Here is a 23,756-nt window from a genome sequence, read left to right as displayed (position 1 = left end):
AAGGGATTAGTGAAACTGCTCAGCTGCGCAAGCCCGATAAGTGTTATGGTAATTCTCTTCATTGTTTTACCGTATTAGACACATTAGGTAAAGGTTTACACCCAGTCGCCTTTGGAACAGCGGTTTTATTCAATAAAAGTCAATCAATCGTCGCGATAGCGTAGCGACTGAGTTTAAACATTTACCTAAGGTGAGTAACCTGTTCCGTAACAAACAATGAAGAGAATTAGCATAACAAGCAACCTTATGCGCTCTCTAATCCCTTACGGTAACTAACAATGAAGGAACATAGTAGTCATGGCTACGGTATATCCTTTATCCATAACAATCAAACGTACGGTATCTAACAAAGGAGAATTAGCATACTAACAAAAGAATAACCTTAGCGGTCATTCACCTAATCCCAGAGAAGTTGGTGTGTTTACATGTTCGTTTAATTTCGAAAGTAACTTCCGAGTGTGTCCACACGAGACGTAGGCCTACTTGTAAGTTCACTCCCGGGAGAGGAGAGAGTGGAGGTGAGAGGGGATGAGAGAGACGGGGTGGGTGGGTTGTGGCCATGTGTGGGAGAAAGAAGAAAGGGAGAGAGAGCAGATAAGGAAAGGGGATGGACTGGGAGAGGAGGAAGAGTTAATGTTACGCGGGAGGGAAGCGGACTCTGGCATTGTACTTGGTAACTTCAATCAAAGGCGATCAGTCCTCCCCCACCTAGAGGGAAAGAGGGTGTGTGTGTGTGTGTGTGTTTCATGGAGTTGTGTGTGGAGAGAGAAGAAGGGGAGAGTGGGGTGAGAAAGGGACCGGGAGATGAGGCACAGGTGAAGAGGGGAAGGGAATAAATGGATCAAGTTCCCAATTGCGGCACCACTTTCACCAAAAGACCCTTGAAGTTTTATTAACTGAACTCATAATATCGAGTTGGTTCAAATAGTAATAATAATTATTATTATTATGATGAGAGAGAGAGAGAGAGGGGGGGGGGGCAACTGACCACTTCCAATGACAGTATAATCAGCCCGATATCTACCAGTATTTGGCAGCATGCTTATTTGTATTTAAAAAGATAAATTGATTAGCAAATCTTTGTTAAAGAAGCCAAATTATAAATCAACTCACATAACCCCTTCGGTTTCCGTTTGGTACAATACACAAACAGAAATTGAGATAGAAAAGACTTTACTCCATTTTTGCGCAAAATGGGTTGATTCCCCCCTGAAATTCACTTTGACCCCTCCCCACCCTTGTACCCCTGAAAAATGCCTGCAGCCGCCACTGCCCCCGCCCCCCCCCCCCCTAATCCCCACCTCCCCACCTCACCACTGATATGGTTAGTTTCCGTAAGGGATTAGTGAAACTGCTCAGCTGCGCAAGTCCGATAAGTGTTATGGTAATTCTCTTCATTGTTTTACCGTATTAGACACATTAGGTAAAGGTTTACACCCAGTCGCCTTTGGAACAGCGGTTTTATTCAATAAAAGTCAATCAATCGTCGCGATAGCGTAGCGACTGAGTTTAAACATTTACCTAAGGTGAGTAACCTGTTCCGTAACAAACAATGAAGAGAATTAGCATAACAAGCGGCCTTATGCGCTCTCTAATCCCTTACGGTAACTAACAATGAAGGAACATAGTAGTCATGGCTACGGGATATCCTTTATCCATAACAATCAAACGTACGGTATCTAACAAAGGATAATTAGCATACTAACAAAAGAATAACCTTAGCGGTCATTCACCTAATCCCAGAGAAGTTGGTGTGTTTACATGTTCGTTTAATTTCGAAAGTAACTTCCGAGTGTGTCCACACGAGGCGTAGGCCTACTTGTAAGTTCACTCCCGGGAGAGGAGAGAGTGGAGGTGAGAGGGGATGAGAGAGACGGGTTGGGTGGGTTGTGGCCATGTGTGGGAGAAAGAAGAAAGGGAGAGAGAGCAGATAAGGAAAGGGGATGGACTGAGAGAGGAGGAAGAGTTGATGTTACGGGAGGGAAGCGGACTCTGGCATTGTACTTGGTAACTTCAATCAAAGGCGATCAGTCCTCCCCCCCCCCACCTAGAGGGAAAGAGGGTGTGTGTGTGTGTGTGTTTCATGGAGTTGTGTGTGGAGAGAGAAGAAGGGGAGAGTGGGGTGAGAATGGGACCGGGAGATGAGGCACAGGTGAAGAGGGGAAGGGAATAAATGGATCAAGTTGCCAATTGCGGCACCACTCACCAAAAGACCCTTGAAGTTTTATTAACTGAACTCATAATATCGAGTTGGTTCAAATAGTAATAATAATTATTATTATTATGATGAGAGAGAGAGAGAGAGAGGGGGGGGGGGGGGGGGCAACTGACCACTTCCAATGACAGTATAATCAGCCCGATATCTACCAGTATTTGGCAGCATGCTTATTTGTATTTAAAAGATAAATTGATTAGCAAATCTTTGTTAAAGGAAGTGTCCGGCAATCACCACATTAGGTCTTATATGTTAGAAAAATAATTATCAAGCACGAATCACATGGTTTTATTTCAATCAAACTCATATTAACCATAAAAACAGCCGTCTCTCAACACGCGATATTCAAAATTCCCGCGCCGAAATGTTCTAGAGCAGTGACGTAATGGTTATTTGTGCTCATTTGTCGACAGGCTTCATTGAACTATTGGGTTGATTCCCCCCTGAAATTCACTTTGACCCCTCCCCACCCTTGTACCCCCGAAAAATGCCTGCAGCCGCCACTGCCCCCGGCCCCCCTAATCCCCACCTCCCCCACCCCACCACTGATATGGTTAGTTTCCGTAAGGGATTAGTGAAACTGCTCAGCTGCGCAAGTCCGATAAGTGTTATGGTAATTCTCTTCATTGTTTTACCGTATTAGACACATTAGGTAAAGGTTTACACCCAGTCGCCTTTGGAACAGCGGTTTTATTCAATAAAAGTCAATCAATCGTCGCGATAGCGTAGCGACTGAGTTTAAACATTTACCTAAGGTGAGTAACCGTAGCAAACAATGAAGAGAATTAGCATAACAAGCGGCCTTATGCGCTCTCTAATCCCTTACGGTAACTAACAATGAAGGAACATAGTAGTCATGGCTACGGGATATCCTTTATCCATAACAATCAAACGTACGGTATCTAACAAAGGAGAATTAGCATACTAACAAAAGAATAACCTTAGCGGTCATTCACCTAATCCCAGAGAAGTTGGTGTGTTTACATGTTCGTTTAATTTCGAAAGTAACTTCCGAGTGTGTCCACACGAGGCGTAGGCCTACTTGTAAGTTCACTCCCGGGAGAGGAGAGAGTGGAGGTGAGAGGGAATGAGAGAGACGGGGTGGGTGAGTCGGGGCCATGTGTGGGAGAAAGAAGAAAGGGAGAGAGGGCAAATAAGGAAAGGGGATGGACTGGGAGAGGAGGAAGAGTTAATGTTACGGGAGGGAAGCGGACTCTGTAACGGTAACTAACAATGAAGGAACATAGTAGTCATGGCTACGGTATATCCTTTATCCATAACAATCAAACGTACGGTATCTAACAAAGGAGAATTAACATACTAACAAAGGAATAACCTTAGCGGTCATTCACCTAATCCCAGAGAAGTTGGTATGTTCGTTTAATTTCGAAAGTAACTTGCGAGTGTGTCCACACGAGACGTAGGCCTACTTAAAGTTCACTTCCGGGAGAGGAGAGCGAATGAGAGAGAGACAGGGTGGGTGGGTTGGGGCCATATGTGGGAGAGAGAAGAAAGGGAGAGAGAGCATTATGATGAGAGAGATAGAGAGGGCGCCTGACCACTTCAAAGGCCAGTATAATCAGCCCTATATCACCCCTTCGGTTTTTATTTAGTACATGTACAATATTAATTGAGATAAAAAATACCTCATTTAAACAAACACGTACAGGAGGCGCCGCGGGGGGGGGGGCATGGGAGAAAATTGGTTGATTTAGCCCACTCCCATGCCCCCGAAAAAAATCCTGGCCCGCTATTGTTTATGACATGAAACAAGAACACACATTTTATGACAAACAAGGTGGTGGCAGTACACAAAAATATGCAAATGTAAACTTGTTGCGCCAATTTTGGCCAAAAGTTGTCTACCCCACCCCAGAAATTCACTTTGCCTATATCCCCGAAAGAGAAATTCATGGCGCCGCCACTACCTCACCCTCCCCTTGAGAGGAGCCTGAGAGAGTGAGATAAGGATAAAGCCGACCTTTGGCGGAAATATTTGAGGAGAGAGGTATAGAATTTATTTTGCTTTCCAAGGCCAGAACAAGAACCTACACATATAATCAAATCAATTCCGCAGTGGCCCAGGAATCGCGCAGGGCTTGGGGGAATAATTTTGGTGGGGCCAAGTACCCTAGGCACCTCCCAATAATAATCTAGGGTAAAATTCATAATTTAAGGGTAAAGTTCATAATTTTAAGATCAAATTCACAATTTCAAGGTAAAATTCATAATTTGGAGGTATTCATTATTTTATTGTATTGTATTGTATTTTAAGGTCAAATTCCTAATTTTAGGGTATAATTCATAATGTAATTGATTTTAGGTTAACATGTATGCATTTCGAAACCCGCCCTCCCCCACCCACCCCTTCAGCATATCGGGTCTCAGAGCAGGCTCAAAATGATTGCCCCCCCCTTCCCTATATTCAAAATCGTTCAGAAATTCTGCTCCGCGATGACCATGAAGCTTGTGAATAGAAAACCACCGCCCTCATTGAAGAGGACTACTATGCATCGATGCACAAACCCTCTCATTGTTATGTGTATTATACTTTGGATTCGATTTCAAGTCGGATTTATTGATTGATATCAGCACGCTCCTCGTGGTGTGTCACGCATGTTGAGTACTTCAAATTATACAGCTGATTGACTTTTAACCGTAGGTCTATTCATCAAAATCTACGGTGCGTATGCATACGGGAGCCGCAACAACGCTATTCAAACGAAGCGCCTAAAGCTAGAGTCTTTTGTCTTGAAATGTCACCAATAACCCACTTAACCAAACAAAAGGAAGAAAGTTTGATACAGTCCGGGGATACTGTCTCTTACACATGCCGTTCTTTTGATGGCCCATTGATACACATGTCCAGGAGGGTGAAAGTGCATAGGAACAATGCCGGAAACTACGTCACGCTATTGTTCGACCTAGGCTACATATTTTTAACGCATGCGTGTTCGTCAATACAGCTTTAGACTCCTCCACCTTCGCAACACGGTACGTGGAGTGACTGGAATCACACTGACGGCGGAGGAGAATACTAGCTGGTCAAACAGTTTAATTCTATCAAGCATATAATACCTAAACAATCATCGTCATTTGATCTATGTACTCACAGAATATATTGTATACTCAAAATATAATTTTAAAATAGTAAACCTGTTAACTTATATATTTGTGTACTAAAATATAAGGACACGTGATGTCGAAGACAAAATGGCCGCTAATCCGCCTATTGTGAGACCTAGGATACATATTTCGAAAGAGGGCAGCAGACTAGGATGCCTATCCCATTGTCTATTATTCCTGACATGTCCCGAGTTTAAGCGACAAGACGCTGTTTGTGTAATAACCAATCAGACGTTCACGTAGAAGTAAATATGAGCAAGAAATTCAATCGATATACACCAGGCACAAAAAGAAGCTCGTCAGTTATATTCATCCTTGCTGTTCAATAATTTGATAATTTTGGATTATTCTGAAATATACATTTTGTTAATTGGACTTTAGCTTTCTCATTTGACACCCTGTTCGTGAAAAACGAACAAGAATTGGCCAAGATATGCGCCTCCAAAGCCTCAAACCCCAAAATCAAAGGTTGCATTTTGAACGATTTTCAATGGGAACGCATCGTTGTATTGCACACAATCACCCCGGCCCAATCAATAAAGCACACAGTGTAACAGGCACAATTGAATCGTTAAAATTGCAACTTTTCATTTTGGGGTTTGAGAGTTTGGAGGCGCATATCTTGGTCAATTCTTGCTCAATGTTCACGAGCAGGGTGTCAAATGAGAAAGAAAAGTCCAATTAACAAAATGTATATTTCAGAATAATCCAAAATTTTCAAGTTATTGAACAGAAAGGATGAATATAACTGACGAGTTTCTTTTTGTGCCTGGTGTATTTGAAGTTGCCATGGAAGTTAAAGTAAAGTTTCAAACTTCACTTCGCAAACTCTCTAATGAGACAGGTTATACGTCCCTGGACATATCACCCTCTGTGCTTTAAAACACATTAAAACACTTTAGCCTAATGCTTATTTGCTTTTATCATCTTGCCAATAGTTTCCCAAAAGACCTCAATGCGTATTAGTTGTTATTGTAGTGTTACTTTTGTTTAGTACATCCGCTACATTTGCATTGTGTTGCTATTTCTAACTCAATGGCAAGCCTAACGTAGTCTGGCATGATATAGTTGCTATAGTATTTGGCATTAAGTTGTACAATTTCTAAGTCTGATCGAAATGGCTGAATCGACAAAGAATTGATAAAATCTAAATTGCACAGCCCAGAAATTTCTAGATGATTTTCTGGATGACGGGGCTACCCCATACTTTTGTCAGTCGGTGGAAAAATTAATGTTCTGTTGAGGGAATTAAAAATTTGGTTAGTTGAGGAGAAAGCCAGGTGAAAATGATTGGTGTTTTCGTTTGCAGTCGATAAACAATCTAAAAAATAAGTTTGAATTTAAAGACTGTAATAGTAAAATCCTGAAGCTAACAATGCGCTTCCCCAGGTCCCCCGACTTGCTATACCGTGTGTTGGATAGGGCCCGAATTTACCAATTTATATATGGCTTCGACTATCAAGCATAAACGTTGCCCAATGACTTGTACAACTTAGCCCAAGACTGATTCCAAGTTATGCATTGTAGACCTACTTTTTGAAAAACACATATTTCTTTGTCTTAACCAATTGTCAAAAATATTAAAATTATGAGCTTAGGGTTACTCTTACCCTATATTTAGAATTTTGAATGCTCAGGTTTGTGTCAAGTCTTTGAATTTTGTGACAAAATCAAATAAAAAGCGCAGTGAATTATATAGTGCGCTATATACGCACAGGCACAACGCCTAACGTTGATCCACAAGCCTCAGCACACATTGCAGGTTATCACTGACCACCATGGCTCCACATCATTCCATAAACCATTAAACAACAATTCAGGGACGTTGCTACTTTATGAGCGCATTCGTACGGGTTACAACGAGACAAATAAGCAGTGAGTTCTTTTTCCAGGGGAATTTCAAGCTAACTCAATTTTTCCACGAGAGTGTACTATGCACCGCCAGGGTTCGAACCCGCAACCTCTCGCACCATAGTCGAACCTCTCGCACCATAGTCGAACCTCTCGCACCATAGTCGAACGCCTTATCGATTGAGCTAACTTAATGACATTGACAACAATAGAAAATATGCAAAAATTGGCGCATACTCAAGTTACAAAACTTTTTTACTTTTAATTCGTGTTAGAACTAAGTAAAGGATTAGGATTTAGCGAATGTTTCATTCGGCAAAACAGGATAATATCTTTTTGATCCAAAACAATTAGTTCTGCATTTTTCTGTCATAGGAAGTAGTTACAAAATGGCATAAACATGAAATTCCTTCTTACCTTCTCCCGAGAAACGTTTTCAGATAGAACGAATGAATCAGCCGATGGGAAGTCAGGCAAAAGTGTTCCGTTTTTAGAACTCAGAGAGTATTTGCGAGATACAATCTAATAAAAACAAAAACCATTATTATTGCAATATGGGTCAAAATACACACGGTTTACAGTCAATCCTTCTCTCTTAAATTGGCCGATTGAAATATGTCAATCTTTTAACGATTAATGATAGGAATAAATCTAAATAGATTGAAAAATAGATTGAAATGTTTTTATGTTTTCACTCTAATTCTCTATGTAAACTAATTTCACTATCTAATCAAGTGTTACTCCTAATGTACTGCCAAATGACATGTGTTTTAGAGTGAACATTTGCAATCTTTTTCAACTGGAAAGGACTTGTCCCTAATTTGGGACGGCAAAATATTGGAAATCAATGAAAATCAATCTTTTCTATTGAAAATTCAATCGAAAAAGATTTACCCTAACTTTAATCGCTAAAAGATTGTAAAAAATTGAGAACTACTCCTTTTGATTGAAAAAAAAATTCAAATCACCCGACTGAATATACAGTCGAAAACGATTTGTCCCTATTATAATTCAGGATGGCGGGATTGAAAATTGTATCTTTTTGATTGAATATTCAATCGGGCAATTTAAGAGAGTGAGTATAATCTATGTCGGGTTCTTGATTTTCGATGAGTGATTATTGAGATTTTGAAACCTGCCCCCGAATATGCTCAATTTGACGACAAAAGAATGATCTGGCCTTTGGTGTGATTGTTGTTAAGAAAAATGACAAATTTGCAGAAATAATTGCTAAAAACATAACATTGCAGTGTTTCCATATGTATTTGGACTCTTTTTCTAAACAAGTTTTCAGAATTTGCGACCCATAACTTAAGGTGGTATTTGAGGCATTATGAAAGTGCTCTAAGCATGTGTTTATTAAAGCAAATCGGACATACGGTTTTCAAAATATATCAATTTATATTTTCTTTGTATCATATTGCTTTTATCAATGATCAATAAAGTTAATGAGCTAATATGAATAGAGCTGCTCATTAATATATAATTTTGCTAATATAAATCTATGCATAAATGTTCAGGGTACTTTTATTTTGCATACTTTTGCCTTGAAACTTAGTCAAAATGTTTCTAACATGTTCAAACATATTTTGCATAATTAGTAAGCACTTATGCAAATTAGCTTATTAATTATGCAAATTAGAGGGCGGTATCAAACAATAATACATTACATTATATTGAACACATTTTGACCAAGTTGCAAGGCAAAAATATGCAAAATAAAAGTACCCTGATCATTTATGCATGGATTTTTAGCACAATATTAGCCAAAATTATATATTAATGAGCATTTATAATCATTTTAGCTCATTAACTACATTAGTTATTGATAAAAACAATAAAAATAATACAAAGAAAATATAAATTGGTGTATTGTGAAAACCATAATTATCCGATTTGCTTCAAACAAAAGGTATATAGATCAGTGTACTTTACCCTACTCAATTTATTTATTGAAAACATGCTCAGATCATTTCCTAATTTCCAAAATATCCTCATAAACCACCTTAACCTATTAAAGAGCCCGAGCACGCTATCCGAATGATTTGCCGCACATCCCCGTACTCACTTTTATAGCTAATATTTTAGGGTCTCTTTCGGAATATTTTACAATGCACCAGTTAAGATTTGGCACAATTTTTTGACATAACTTTATATTCAAAAATAGGTTCGTGAAACAAACAAAAAAGTTTAGGAAAGTACGTAATAATAAATCGTGGTAATGTTTCTTTTTAAATGTCATGAACATTTAATGTTTTTTATGATCTTACCTCATTTTTTATTCTGTTTTCTGAAAATCTGAAATTGAATAATACAAGAAATAACTTTAAAACAATAGTATGTCCCAAATTCTTCTTGTGTTTACATTAGCTTATAACAGTATAAACAAAAGAGATTTACCCATTGATCTACAAATAATACCATCAATGGATGCACTAAAAAGAGGTAATAACACTGATTTGTCTTCATGGGTTAAAGACCCACTCAGTGATCCCAGCGAAAGTGTAACAAAATTAAAATTGTATATAAATTGCATATAAGTAAAGGATAAGCCAATCAAATTGTCATTTGGTATTTTTGAAATGAAAAATTTGGCAAAAAACAAAGAAAACAGCAGTATTAACGAAGTTGAAGCTCCATTCGAATACATTAGCTAATTTAGATATACTGTCAGTATCTAAATTACAGATTCATGTAAATTCCTTATTTTTTTTTTTATACACGGCTTTCGGCTGAACTACTAGCAGGCTAGGTTTACATATTTATGACAATGACAAAGGTACCAAAATCTGAATTTTGATGATTTTAACGATTGACCGGATGAGCAAATCAGTGAATGGGCCTTTAAGTAAAGACGTGATTGAGATATAAGAGTTTGAAAGAGCATGTGTGTGAAATTTAGTGATGGTTGAACCCGGGACCTCCGATTGCAGTTGCAAGTGTTGTATCAAAATGATTGGTACCCACGAGTTTCCACCAATTTAACAAGACTGCCATATCAAAATACAACATAAGATTCACATAATTTGTAGTTAAAAATAAACATAAGTTAAATAAACATTAAAACTGATGGTTATCGTTGGGTACCAATCATTTTGATGCAGAATGTAGTTTTTCGTGAAATGAGATATGATATCTGCGTTAGCATTGGGTTAGATACTGTGATGTGCCCTGAGTAATTTAATTTAATTATTTAACTTTGTTTACTAGCTGAAAGTATTTCATGAGATGGGAACCCCCCTTGCACAGGGGTGTGTGTGTTATGGCATGTTCTAGGGGAATTCCCTTTCATGCATGAGGTGATCAAAACAAACTGAATCAGAGTTATTAATATCATAGGGGATTTTCCATATTGCTTAATGTTCAGTGCATGGTTGCACCATCAGGGGAACCCCTGATAACAGATTGTGAAATGGACGTTTGGAAACCCCCCAGGAAGTGATGTAATGAGAAAGGTTATGTGTATAATTAATCTTGGGAAATCCGAAGCTTGCATCATATTTGAAGATGTGAATGAAGTGATGGTTTATTAATAGATGATGGGTTTTGCATGAGTACTGGTATAAAAGCTGGAGGCTTTTGTTTGGACTTTACAGAATGTCATGGGAGATTGTAAACTCCACATGTGTGTGATGGTCTTCGTGCTTCAAAAGAGAAGTACATTTTAACCAGATTATATAGCCAATAATTGAGCTATTTTAATACAGCAACGAAAGAGATTGCGAGCACACAAATGTGCTCTTCCTCATCAAAGGATTAAAGTTCTTCTGTCGAATTGCTGGAGTTTGCTGGGTTTATGAAAACCACACATCTGTCAAATACAGCGGAGCTGTGTTGAAGAAACCTGTTCCCTGGAGAAAGAATGATTGGTGAAAGAAACACCATTTTTGGAGAAAGCAGCGCAAGGAGATGAATATTTGGAGAAAGCAGCGCAAGGAGATATATTTTGGAGAAAGCAGCGCAAGAAGATAAGTGATTGGAGAACGCAGCATCATGTTCGTGTGAGGATTTCATGCGCAAGGATATTTATAAACGCAAGTGTACACTGGACTTCGCTGATTTTCGCAGGACAAGTGAATAAGGATATACATCAGTCGTCCAGAACATTGCAAGAACTCTAGGATCACCAACAAGAAGACCGCTGGTTAAGTACTGAGAGAATAAAACTGATTGTGTGATTTTATTGTATATGCAATATTGTTGTTATATGTACCAAGCATAAATTTTTTCAATTATAGACTTAGATATAGTTAGCTTAATCAAACAGTGTATTTTTGTTGTGCATTCGTGTGAGTTCGGGTAAAAGGTGATTTTGGCCTCGTAACAATACTACTTCCCTTATTGTTTTTGTAGATATTGCGGACTATGGTTATAATTTATGTATTCGACATGAATATAGCTTGAAGATTGTTTTCTTTTACCTTGAGAGTCCTCTGCCAGAATACATAGAGTGGTAATACACTGATGTCGTCTTAATGCCAATACCATAGTAGTGATACCTTTAATATATATGAACAAAAGACAAATAATAGTTCAGCAGATGTGCTTTAACGCACATCACATGCGGAAGTTTTATCGACTTAATATAATAGACTTAACTCTAAAAAATATTTTTAGAATATAATAAAGCGGGATTATTTACTACGATGACAACATGGCATCAATGCAGGTTACATGTAACTTTAAATGCCGGATGTTGGCGAAAAACAAAAATGATTACAATTTTACAAAATATGTTAAAAGTTACAGCTACAATCTTAAAAGTCATTTTGACTAGAAGCTTGTCAAATTTGGCTAGGAAAACTAAGGGGGACATAGCAGATTTTTGTCAAAATTACGCTGGATAGTCTGGTCAAATAATTATTTGGAAATCTGGTTAATTTATAAGACGTTACTTAATAATTGTTAAAATAAACCAGAAATTAACCATTTGATTAGGATTGTCAGGGTCAAAGTGATAATAAACCTAATCAAAATGAACAATATATCTCAACAAAAAGATCAAATTTCTAGTCAAAATATTTTGATTAGGAATTCATTTCAAAATAAAAAATAATATTACGAAATTAGAGTGTATGCCGTTCGTTGACGTGCCCAACTTGACGCTATATAACTTATACACTTTTGTCGCTACTTGGCGCAATTTTCTGTAAGATTTAGTACACTTAAGGGATGAGCCTATAGGAATAACGACCAAACAAAGAAATTCTTGTTTATGCCGTTATATTGTAGTCTTTCAACCCTTTCACAACTTCAGCTGTGTAACTTACAAAAATTCCCGCTAAAAAGTGGTTCTTTTAATTTTAGAAAATACATTAATAATCGCATTGGACTTTTCGTACTGATCGTACTATAAGTGACCACCAGCCTATAATGTTCTAATCACACTATAGACTGGGATTACATGTGACGTCATTGCCAGGCACTTGGTCTCTATTGTTCCTTGCCCGGAAATATGCCCACGCAGTCGGGGACCGTGCTTTTAAAACGCCCGCCAGATCACAATAAGGCCATTGAACTGTGTAGTGGCCATACGTACTCGTTGAAGTATAACGGTAGCACGTTCCCTTACCGACTCATTATTAATGTGTGAAAAGAAGTTAGGGACAGTATTCTGATCATTCTAATCCTTTCTTTTGAGGTCAATAGATAAAAGAAAGGCCTTGAACACAGGTGCGGAGTTGTAGATAATATTTAATCATCAAAGCTGCTGGCATAAGAAATTTCGAGGAGGCAGCGCTTATTATTTCTTGTAAACACAATCTAATGTGGTTCTCACTACATGTAGAAGGCCAGGCGGGTCTGCAAATTAGTGCATGAAGCTAGTAAAGATATAGCTTCATGTTCAGTTTAATCAATTAAAATACTATGGCAGGATATTAAAAAATATCGCGAGGCATTCTTTCTTGTTATGGACGACAAGTATTAACAACATTTATTTTCATTTTAGACTTTTTTATAGTCTATATTTTCTTCATTTCAGCTTAATTTAGCATATAAACATATAATGTTTGTGCACTCATAAATTGACCTCTGAGTGTATTGGGTATAAATGCATGTCCTTCTATAACAACAGGTTAACTTTCTTGTTGAATGGAGGCCTCGAGGTCACTGAACTGTGTATTTGGAGATGATGTATTTTTTGGGTCATAGCACACGTGTTAAGCAAAAACATATACTGTGACTGATACCATAGAAACGTGCTCTTTGTTTAAACATTGCAAGTAACATGAGTGGCAAACATTAATGTTTCATATTGCTTAGAACCCCCCAAAGCAATGTTGGAGCCAATACTAGACCAATTGTCCGTTCTTGTCTCAGTATCAAAACAACATTGACTGGTGGAAGTGCGGAGGGGGGTGAAATTCATACAAAATTAAATCCCTCATCACTGCCATCATCGTCACCATCACGACTCTAATAATCATCTGACATCAGTTGTATTATCCATCATCATCATCATCATCATCATCATCATCATCATCATCATCATCATCATCATCGTCATCGTCATCATTATCATCATCATCGTCGTCGTCGTCGTCGTCGTCATCATCATCATATCATCATCATTACCTGACTACTAGCCACAAACCCATACCAAGGAAAATAAAATATCAATTTTGCTGCAAGCCCTCAGAGAAAAGTAATATACAAATGTTTAAAATCATGTTTTATTACAACGTATCTAATAGTAATAGGAATTTGCACACAACCATGACAACTGCTAAATTAAGCTGAAATGAAGAAAATATAGACTATAAAAAAGTCTAAAATGAAAATAAATGTTGTTTATTAATTTTTATATTATTATGACAAAATCTAGTCCCTTCTCAATTGAATAGGCTCCGAGATTAGACTTTCCTTTCCAAAAATAAATTATATGGCCTAGAGGACATGATATAGGCCTAATCTAAACCCATATTCGGTATCCAGAAACCTTCACAGTCCGAGCGGCGTTTGCACTCGCATCACATTAAACTAGACAAAGTTCGCTAAACTGAGGCCTGCCTCAATTGCCAACCTTTATCGAGGGGCGAGTTTGAGGTTTAATAGTCATCTATTACCTATACCATTTTTCACCCCGATGTGGCAGTGATGTCAACGCGTTGTGAACAGCTGTTTCGCTCTCGCATCTATGCGGTGTCTTTAAGCGCGTGCGTATGTACACCAGCGCCATCGAACTCCAGCGAGTGATGCTGCGCCTAATAAAATTCGTATAATGCCCCCAGCATACTTTCCTGCCGCTTGCCGCTGCGGCAAGCGGCAGAGCGTTTCAACCAATGACAAGCCTTGATTGTGTCCGATTGTCTGCAATGCGCGTGCGCCACGCCGCTCATTGCAAGCGGCAGGGTAGTATGAAACCAGCTTAATACTGACGTGACCCCGGATGTGACGTCACTGTCACATCAGGGTGAAATGGTATTGAACAACGCAAACCAGCCAAATTTGTCATTTGTCACAGCCATTAGAAAAACCGTGAATATAGTGTCAGAAAGTCTTACACATCTTAGTATAACCTTGTCGTTAGTGTGATACTGAATGCAGCGCCATATTTGGAATATATTCGTACACGGTGTGGGCAAATAGTTGGTCAAATGTAGGCTAAGTAGGCCTAAATCATGAAAATCGCTTAATCTCAATAACACCAACCAGTAACGGACATTGAGACAACGCTACTTGAGAAGTTTGAGGTAAGTAAAGCTTTTCCTTGTTATAAAAAACAAGGAAAAGGCAGTCATTTTTATCACAACGCGATATTTTAAAAAAGTACATTTTGAGAGGGCCTACACTGGTTCTTTTGATTCTAGTTTAAAATCTGTTCATCACATGCAGTCCGATTTGGTATCTATGGTTTCATCAAAGTCTTGAGAACTAATTTGGATGGTATGTTGGTTAACAAAAACGATACTGTTAAAAATAGCGGTATTTATGCAAGCGACGTATCTATTGTGTAAAATGCATTGAACATTGTCGGCTAAAGAGGGCATAAATTAAAATCGCGAAGAGTAATAGCAACAATAACTATCTACATTCCAAGCGGAAACGCTTTTCAAAAACATACCACCTTTTTCGGGCAATCGCTGAAACCGAAATATGAAATTCCAGGCCATCTGTAAAAAAGTGCGTGAGCAGAAATGACCATGAACTTGGGTCACCGAAACAAGTGTTTATATTGGTGTCAGGCCTTTCATAGTGATACAACAATTAGCCCCCAATAATGGCTTTCATTTGAACCGTTATTTGTTAAACTGCGATTTTTACTTTTTGAGAAATCAATGAATGTATCAAAAAACTTTTCGAAAGTCGATTTAAAATGGCCTAACCCGTTAACAACTTGATAAATGTTTGCAAAATTTGGAGCAAAACTGTGAGCAATATAATGCATTTTGCCAAATTAAGCCAAATTTAGACAATTTCCCATTGTAACTGATATGGGACAATCTTATTTGAAATGGGTGAATAATTAAACACGAACAACAGCAACCATGTACCACTATTAGCCACAAGAACGACTGCAACAAAAATAACAAACAAACAACAACATCATCACAAATACAACAATACCAACACATATCCTATTATTTTAGGGCTGCTACAGACTCCCGGTACAGACTCCGAGTATTCAACGTGGATGTAACATATCTGTACGTTAATCTAGTCTCATTCTATTTCCAGTAATATTTAAGTTCTAACGACTCTTTGATGACGTAAATTCGATAATGTGTTACGTAGAATATCTAGTAGAAATATATTATCGATTTTACCTCATCAAACATTCGTTAGAACTTAACCATTACTGGAAATAGAATGGGAATAGATTAAAGCAATATTATAACATTTTCAAACAAAATAGATTAGCATTTCTTTGCCATAAAATGTTAGCTTTTACTGTCAAATATATCCCCTTTTATTTTTGAGCCGAACAACTACAGCAAAGTAAAGAAAATGGGAATTTCCTACCAGTGCACGTGTCACCAATACGTACCACTCCTTCGGTCATGTTGTGGCACGACCTTTTGTTGTGTATATCACCGTCCCGCACGCCGTGTACGTACTGTGTGTTATGAACATCGTGTATGAGTTCGACTAATAATTCCATCGTAATAATAAAGCGCCGGTTCCGGCGTTTTATTCAAAACCTCGGATTTTGACAAAACTACAGCACCTAGAGTCTTGACATTTGCAGGGAATATTGGATTAATAAAGTACAATATAATCGTGTAAAAAAATGAATTTTAAAAAATCAGTGAGGGCGTCCTCAACAGCAAATGTTATAATATGGCTTTAAATAACGTAGATATGTTACATCGAATATTCTACGTCGAATAAAAAAGTCTGTAGAGCCGCTAATGCTTACTTTGATTGGCCTCTTGTTCCAAGTCTTCTGGTTGTTAGATTTGGAAATGTTTGTCTTACAATCTGTAATTAAGTGACAATAAATCGTGTAAGTGAAAAATGCTCAATGCGTCTTTCCTGCTTTCCTGTGATTGCGCTACAACACAAAAAGTACAAGTTGTGAGATATTTTCAAAAAGTATCAAGAGCTATACGGTATCGCAAGAACCACTGAACCAATAGCAGGCTTCTTTGTACTATTTTTAATGTATTTTTCATGATGATTCCAAAATGGTCATGAAATGTATAATCCTGACATTTTTGAATTTTTGAAAAAAAAATCAACACTTGTCTGCAATCGATTTCATTTAATGACATAAAATCTGAAAAATATTGCAAGGAACACTTGAGGGTTTTACGTTTTGGTAAAAAATTGTGCTGGGTTAGGTCGTTTTTAACAGATTTATCACATTCGCCTTGCTATAAACATTGAATTGCGTTATCTGTTAACCTAGTGAGAAAAGGTGTTTTTAGGGGGAGTGTTAGCTTTCGTTCGATATAAAAATAAATTCTGATTGGATGAAGGGAACATTTGAGGTTTGGATGATGATGATGATGATGATGATGATGATGATGATGATGATGATGATGATGATGATGATGATGATGATGATAAAGGAGATGGCGATGGTGATGATGAGGGTGGCAATGATGATGATAATGAAGTTGGTGACAACGACGACGGTTACCACGACCATGACGACTACAACGACGATAACGATAACGATGATGATGATGATGATGATGATGATGATGATGATGATGATGATGATGATAATGATAATGATAATGATAATGATAATGATAATGATGGTGATGGTGATGGTGATGGTGATGGTGATGATGATGATGATGATGATGATGATGATGATAAATATTATCATATTGAATGTTAGGGTGATAATGTCGATGATGATGAATAAGATGACAACGACAATAACGATGCCAATGGCGATGTTGATGATGATTATTGATAATGATGATGATTTTAACTGTTACTAGCCATGTCTTACATAGAACAGTGAATCCAACTACAGGCTGTATCAAAATGATTAGTACCCATCAGTTTCCAGAGATGGACACATAGTGCAGTTTTGTCCACGGCAAATTCACCGTGACCTTTTCAGCCATAAACCCGCTTAGTGAAGATTAAACTTAGTGAAGTACTAAACCAGTATAGTAATCGATTGTCTAATGCACGTTTCTTACCACGTGATAATATTAATCCAATGAGCGATCGAATTGTCCGCTACGGTCGACTAATCCAATCGATAATGACGCTATTGACATGTACGGGCGGAGCTCCACTGACTGAGCTTTGGTTATTTTTCACTGGTTTGCTATCATTTACTCATCAAGGCGGTCCACCGTATATAAGGACTATGCTAATAATTTAAAGATTGACATGTAGAAAATAAACCATACTTGATTGACAGAAAGAACTACATTTGTACCTATTACGGTTTGGTGGCACCCCTCTTCCAAACGCGACCAAGTCAGGGCGGCCCGGTGAAGCAAAATGTGCATTGGATTAACACGGGAGTTTGGATAAGATGGTAGATTTCCTTTCTCATACAAATGCATGGTCCCCCGTTATTAAAAAATTCAGATATTTTGAAACCAATAAGTAATTAAAACATAGAGCAAGTACTAAAATCAGAGCGTTTATGCTTTTTGATGACGCTAACTAGTTCATCTCCTATACCCACAGCCCAGCGCTACCAGTACGGGTCAATTACCTATGTGAGTGCCCCTGTGTTGTGTGCATACATGTAGTTAACAATAACTGCATGATAACCATATCAAAATGGAACATAAGAGTTACCTTTACATGATGAACGTTATAATACTTTTATAGGTCATAAAACTATAAATCCTGAGCATTTCAAAAGGATTCAATATTGGAGTGGGCTTGTCAATAATCAGCAAAAACTGACGGGTAGGCCTACCAATCATTTTGATACAGCCTGACTGAAAAAAATTACCCTATTGACTACCCCTTACCTTCCCAAATGTTGCAGCGCCAGCTGGTACGAAGTTATTTTTCTTACAGAAATCCAAGTAATGCGTGTAGAGAACGCATCTGGGTAAGCAAACCCCATCGGCTCTCTCATAGTTCTCATCCAACCTGTAAAACATACATAGATACCGATCATGCCGATTGGTAGCCTCATCACATACTTTCCGGCCATCAAAATTGAGATTAAGTTAAAAAATTTATCGGACATTTTCAAAGTTTAACGGAAGTGTTAAAATTTTAACATGTGAACACATTTAAATAGTGTGCAAGTGCAATTAAATGTTTGTGTTCACATTAGGGTTAACAAAAGTTAAATAGCAAAACGTAATATGGACTATTAACACTTGTTTGGGTTCGTATTCACTAAAGAAGTTAGACAAGGTCCACTGTGGATCAGGTATAACTTGAGATCTGGTCAAAGTAGACTTAGGGAGGGATCTCTTTAATCTTTTTTTTTTTTTTTTTTTTACTATATGGGGAAACGCGAAATTTTGTGTTAACTTTTTGTCAAAATTTACCACCCTACCTGGCGTAAATATTGAACTCTCTCTCTAATATTTCTACGTAACATGGTAAGTCATCTCCATATTTAAACTAAAACAATGTCTCCATGCATGCAAGAATGTCTCCATGCATGCAAAACACGTCTGAAATATATACGACGTGTCAAGTATTGAGACATGTCTATGTCATAGACATTTGACATAATACTCAAAAACAAACGTTGTGTCTCAAAGCCCATAATAGTTTCATAAACGAATGCAGAAATGTGATTTTGTTCAAAAGTGCAGAGCATACAATTGCGGTTCATTTACACAATTGAAGTACAAATATCAATTGTTTTATACCTATAATCGAATCAAAAAAATTTCTTCTTCGAAATATTTTTCAGAATTTCATGAATTTATGGCAAAAAACTAAAAGAAAACAAAAACAAAAACAAATAAACACAAAAAACAATAAAATTTGCCGTTTCAGCTGAAATGGACGCGCTAAGAAAAACGAACTCGCACGGGGGCTTTGACACATATAGAACATTGTTTTAGCCTAACTTATTGTAAGACGTGTCTCAATTGCAATGTGTAGTAGTTTGTGTCTTGTTTGTTTGTTTGTTTGTTCTTAAGTAAATTATTGATGACTATTTGCAAGACACTTTTTACAGTGTAAGAATAGGATTCATAAAATAAACGCACCATTTAAGACTATCCGACATTTGTGTATTTTCTTTGGTGTCTTCATCCTGGGCAATACAAAGAGATCCCTTGACATGCTTGTTGCCAGATTCTTCCGTCTTTTTATCATGCATGCTTACAACACTGCTAGCAGCAACTTCACAACAGGATAAACATAAAAGAAAAAGTAAAAAACTTTATTACAGGCGTAGATCCCGGGATGCGGATGGACGGGGGAGGGGGGTAAATCCCCCAATTATCCCCCATGTTGACGCCTGTATGCAGTGGCGTAGCCAGTGGGGGGGGCAGGGGCCGGTGCCCGTCGGTTCATGTAAGGCCATGAAAAAAAATTGGGTTAACAATAGACTATTTTTCACGCAGCGTGACTGGAAAAAGGGGAGAATTGTAAAGAAAATGATGAAATATTGTGTAATTCACAATATTTCATCATTTTCATAAAAAATAATTTTTTTTATGCTAGTACCACCTTTACAATTTAATGATCTAGACTGTCTCACAAAATGCTGGTCACGGTCTAAGAGAGCCTGCGTGCTAACGCACAGATTTAGACTTTTCTTGGAAAAAATTCCTTACATAAGAAAATACTGTTTCTGCCAACTTGTTTGGCTTCCATTTCATAACTACTGACATTATATAGAGTAGGTGAGATTAGGTTACAAAACAGAATCACTATCAATGCTTGCTTATAAACACATGTTGTGTAACTTTTCTGGTCGCCAAAACAAAACAAGCTTGAGCTCCCTCCACTCTCCCCACATACCATTGGGTTAAAATAAAATTAGATTTAGGGTGCGAAAACATGTTTGAAGCCAAGAAATTCAATAATATTTCAACTTTCTGCAAAATTTGCCAACTTCAATGACATCATAATAACAAGAAGGGTAGCACTAACATGAGCCATGGGGTAAAAAATTTGCTGCATTAGAGGTTGTCAATGGGTCATTTGAACCACCTATTTCCGTTGTTTTGGATCCATAATTTCAACAAATTTGACATATTTGACCACTTGTTTGCAAATCTAACACTACCCCTATAATTAGCAGTATCATTGGACTAGGCTGCAGTACAGGTCAGTGCCCAGTCAGTAATATACAAATATTGCACCATTTGGCCAACTTCCTGAAATCGGCTCAAAAATTTCTGACGCACACCGAGAATGATCTGAAGTCACAGTCCTGAGGAAGTCACTAGGCCTATGTCAGCACTACATGTGATCATTACATCAGCTGGGCTAATTGTACCGCCTATTACTTTTTTTTTTTTTTTTTTTGCTCTTCACTTTTTCAAACCTTGCAAAATTTTTTTTGGATCAACAAATCACAACTTCCGTCGGTAAAAAATATTCGCGTGAATTTATTCAAGCTTATTTCTTCAATTTAGCTTCAAACTTACTCCGTCGCCAAAAGGTGCTTAATTAACTATAATTCAGGAATTTTTTTCCAACACCACCCCACCCCCAAAAAATGAAATCTGCGCCACTGCTTTATTAATATTCTGAATTCCGAATGTTTAATTTTAAAATAATCTAAAAAGAGGAGCAACGTATAATGCATAATATGCATATTTTCTGGGCAACTCATTCGCAATATACACAGGGCCGGATTTACAATTGAGCCAGATGGGCCCGGGCCCAGGGCTTCCAAAATTATGCCCCCCACCCTCCACCGTGCCCTATGACGCTACACCACTGGCCACTGTTGATCTTCTAAACCAAAACTTGATCAATACTCAGTCTGTAATATCGAATTGATTAATTCGAATTAAACAATTCATCGAGTGGCCATGGGCAGCGCCATTAGACATGTTACAAGACAGGTGATGGACCGTACCTACACAATTGAATAGGCACTTTTTAATATGTTATGAAAAACTGAATTTTAAAAATATCTACCGACGGAAATAAAAATCCATCAACGGATAGTCTTGTTATGCTCTCACAAACTTATAAAAAAATCTGAAAAATCCAAAATTTTGGTCTAAAACATGCCGAAGGTTACTGCTGTCCCATTCAAAAGTACAGGAAGACCACCTACAGCGTTGAGGTCAACTTTCTAGACTTCCTGTCTACTGGCAGTAATGGCTACTACCCAGTGCTAACATCAATGAATTGTTTAATTCGAATTAATCAATTCGATATTATAGACTGATAATTGAGTGCACATGCCTTCCTTATACGGTGCGTTTGGGTCCTCCAAATTTTGGCTTGGCCCAGGGCCCCAAAAAGCAAATCCGGCCCTGATTATACGCTCTCTATAGACCCATTCCATGTCAACTCCAGGGATATGCACCGCAGCACCTCTTCAATTTTTTTCTTTTTCTGTGTGGTGGTAGATATTGATGAGAAAGTAAAATTCCGAAAATTTGAGCTTCATACTCCATTTCGTTTTCCCGTGGCATCAATTTGAAATTTAGGGGGTCAGCGTAAAAATGTGTCGCAACGCGAAAGACAACGTTTGGAGGTCCATAAATGTAAAGGAACCATTTACAACTTTGAAAAGTATGTATTCTGGGGTACTTATTTGTGTATTTATTTATTCTCCATAGAGTTGTACACATTTTGATTTCGCATGTATAATGACTTATGTACAACTCTATGGAGAATGCAAACCTTACTGATGTGTTGAAGCCATCGAGTCCCAAAGCCAATATCTCTCAGAAATGTTGTCCAAGGACATATCTTCTACATACCTGAAGTTGATGGTGGGGCAAAATGTCTGACATTGGTTTTCAGGGGGTCAAAATGTACAAAAATGTACAATTGGGGTTTTGCATGGGTAATATCTCAGCTAAAAGTATTCTAATAGGCTTAATATTGGATAAGAGTAATGTCCTATACCAAAGGGCTCTGACTGGCAAAAAAATGGACAGTAAAATTATTTTTACTTTTGGAGTTTTGACCCCCCAAAGTTGGTCCCGGATGGACGAAGTTGCATTTTGAGGGCCCTATATCTTTGAAATTAAAGGAGTTACAAGTTTTCTGATGCCAGATTTGAATTCTACACAAATAAGTACCCCAGAATACATACTTTTCAAAATGGTTGTAAATGGTTCCCTTTATACATTTATGGACCTCCAAACGTTGTCTTTCGCGTTGCGACACATTTTTACGCTGACCCCTAAATTTCAAATTGATGCCACGGGAAAACGAAATGGAGTATGAAGCTCAAATTTTCGGAATTTTACTTTCTCATCAATATCTACCACCACACAGAAAAAGAAAAAAAATTGAAGAGGTGCTGCGGTGCACATCCCTGGAGTTGACATGGAATGGGTCTAATAGCTCTCCGTTTGCATTTGCGTACGTTTGAATTGTTGTGCAGATACATCGGATTAAACAAAGATTTCGTCCCGATCTTCGATTTCCAAAGTGCTCTTAGTAAATGATCCGCACAGATATGACAGACAGAAGTGGCCCGGAGAAGTGGAATAATATAAACACCGTTTATAAATTAACAATTCTATATAATTTTCAAAAGTCTTACCGTATGCAAAAATATAAGATACGTCCCTGTCAGAACCAAAACAATCAGGTATAAAAATCCACAGGTATTATAGCAGTGAATTCAATCACGCCATTATGTTGTTCATGTCCAGTGGTATTTATAAACAGCTTTATTATATGATCAACCAAATCACTGGAGAAATGAGCAAATGTGGTGTTTCTGCAGTGCGAATGGTATTCTCATGTCCATTCACATGTCGACGAACACCTCGAGATTTTTAAAGCCTTAAGATGCCTTATGACATACAATACATAGCGAAGAAAGGTGTCTAATTGATTTAAAATAAAAAGGAAACGAGGAATAATACTATACAGATCGACCTCCAACAATTAGCAAAATAATATAGGCCTAATACAGTGTTGTGGCACTCGGTGTGTAAACCATATCAATTTGTAGGCCTAATACTAGGCCCCTATAGTTAAATTGATCAGTTTTCAATTTTGATTTTAA

At 37.7% G+C, this 23,756-nt stretch overlaps 1 protein-coding gene across 1 annotated transcript in view; it reads right to left on the bottom strand.

Annotated features, from left to right (window-relative positions):
- LOC140166252 (DNA-binding protein RFX6-like) overlaps positions 1-23,433 on the bottom strand; it is an 83,789-nt gene extending 60,356 nt beyond the window's left edge. Inside the window, exons 1-7 of the mRNA XM_072189658.1 lie at positions 23,286-23,433; positions 19,804-19,939; positions 18,595-18,718; positions 16,554-16,615; positions 11,614-11,691; positions 9,463-9,490; positions 7,610-7,714 (exon numbers count right to left, since the gene is read on the bottom strand). Coding sequence (XP_072045759.1) covers positions 7,610-7,714; positions 9,463-9,490; positions 11,614-11,691; positions 16,554-16,615; positions 18,595-18,718; positions 19,804-19,916 — 510 coding nt within the window. The 5' untranslated portion in view covers positions 19,917-19,939; positions 23,286-23,433. The remainder of the gene's footprint in view (positions 1-7,609; positions 7,715-9,462; positions 9,491-11,613; positions 11,692-16,553; positions 16,616-18,594; positions 18,719-19,803; positions 19,940-23,285) is intronic.
- Positions 23,434-23,756: the final 323 nt, after the last annotated feature.

The sequence above is a fragment of the Amphiura filiformis genome, chromosome 12 (genome assembly GCF_039555335.1).
Source record: "Amphiura filiformis chromosome 12, Afil_fr2py, whole genome shotgun sequence".
NCBI lineage: Eukaryota > Metazoa > Echinodermata > Ophiuroidea > Amphilepidida > Amphiuridae > Amphiura > Amphiura filiformis.
The sequence above is the reverse complement of the archived record's forward strand: the minus strand, read 5'-3'. Positions and strand labels throughout refer to the sequence as shown.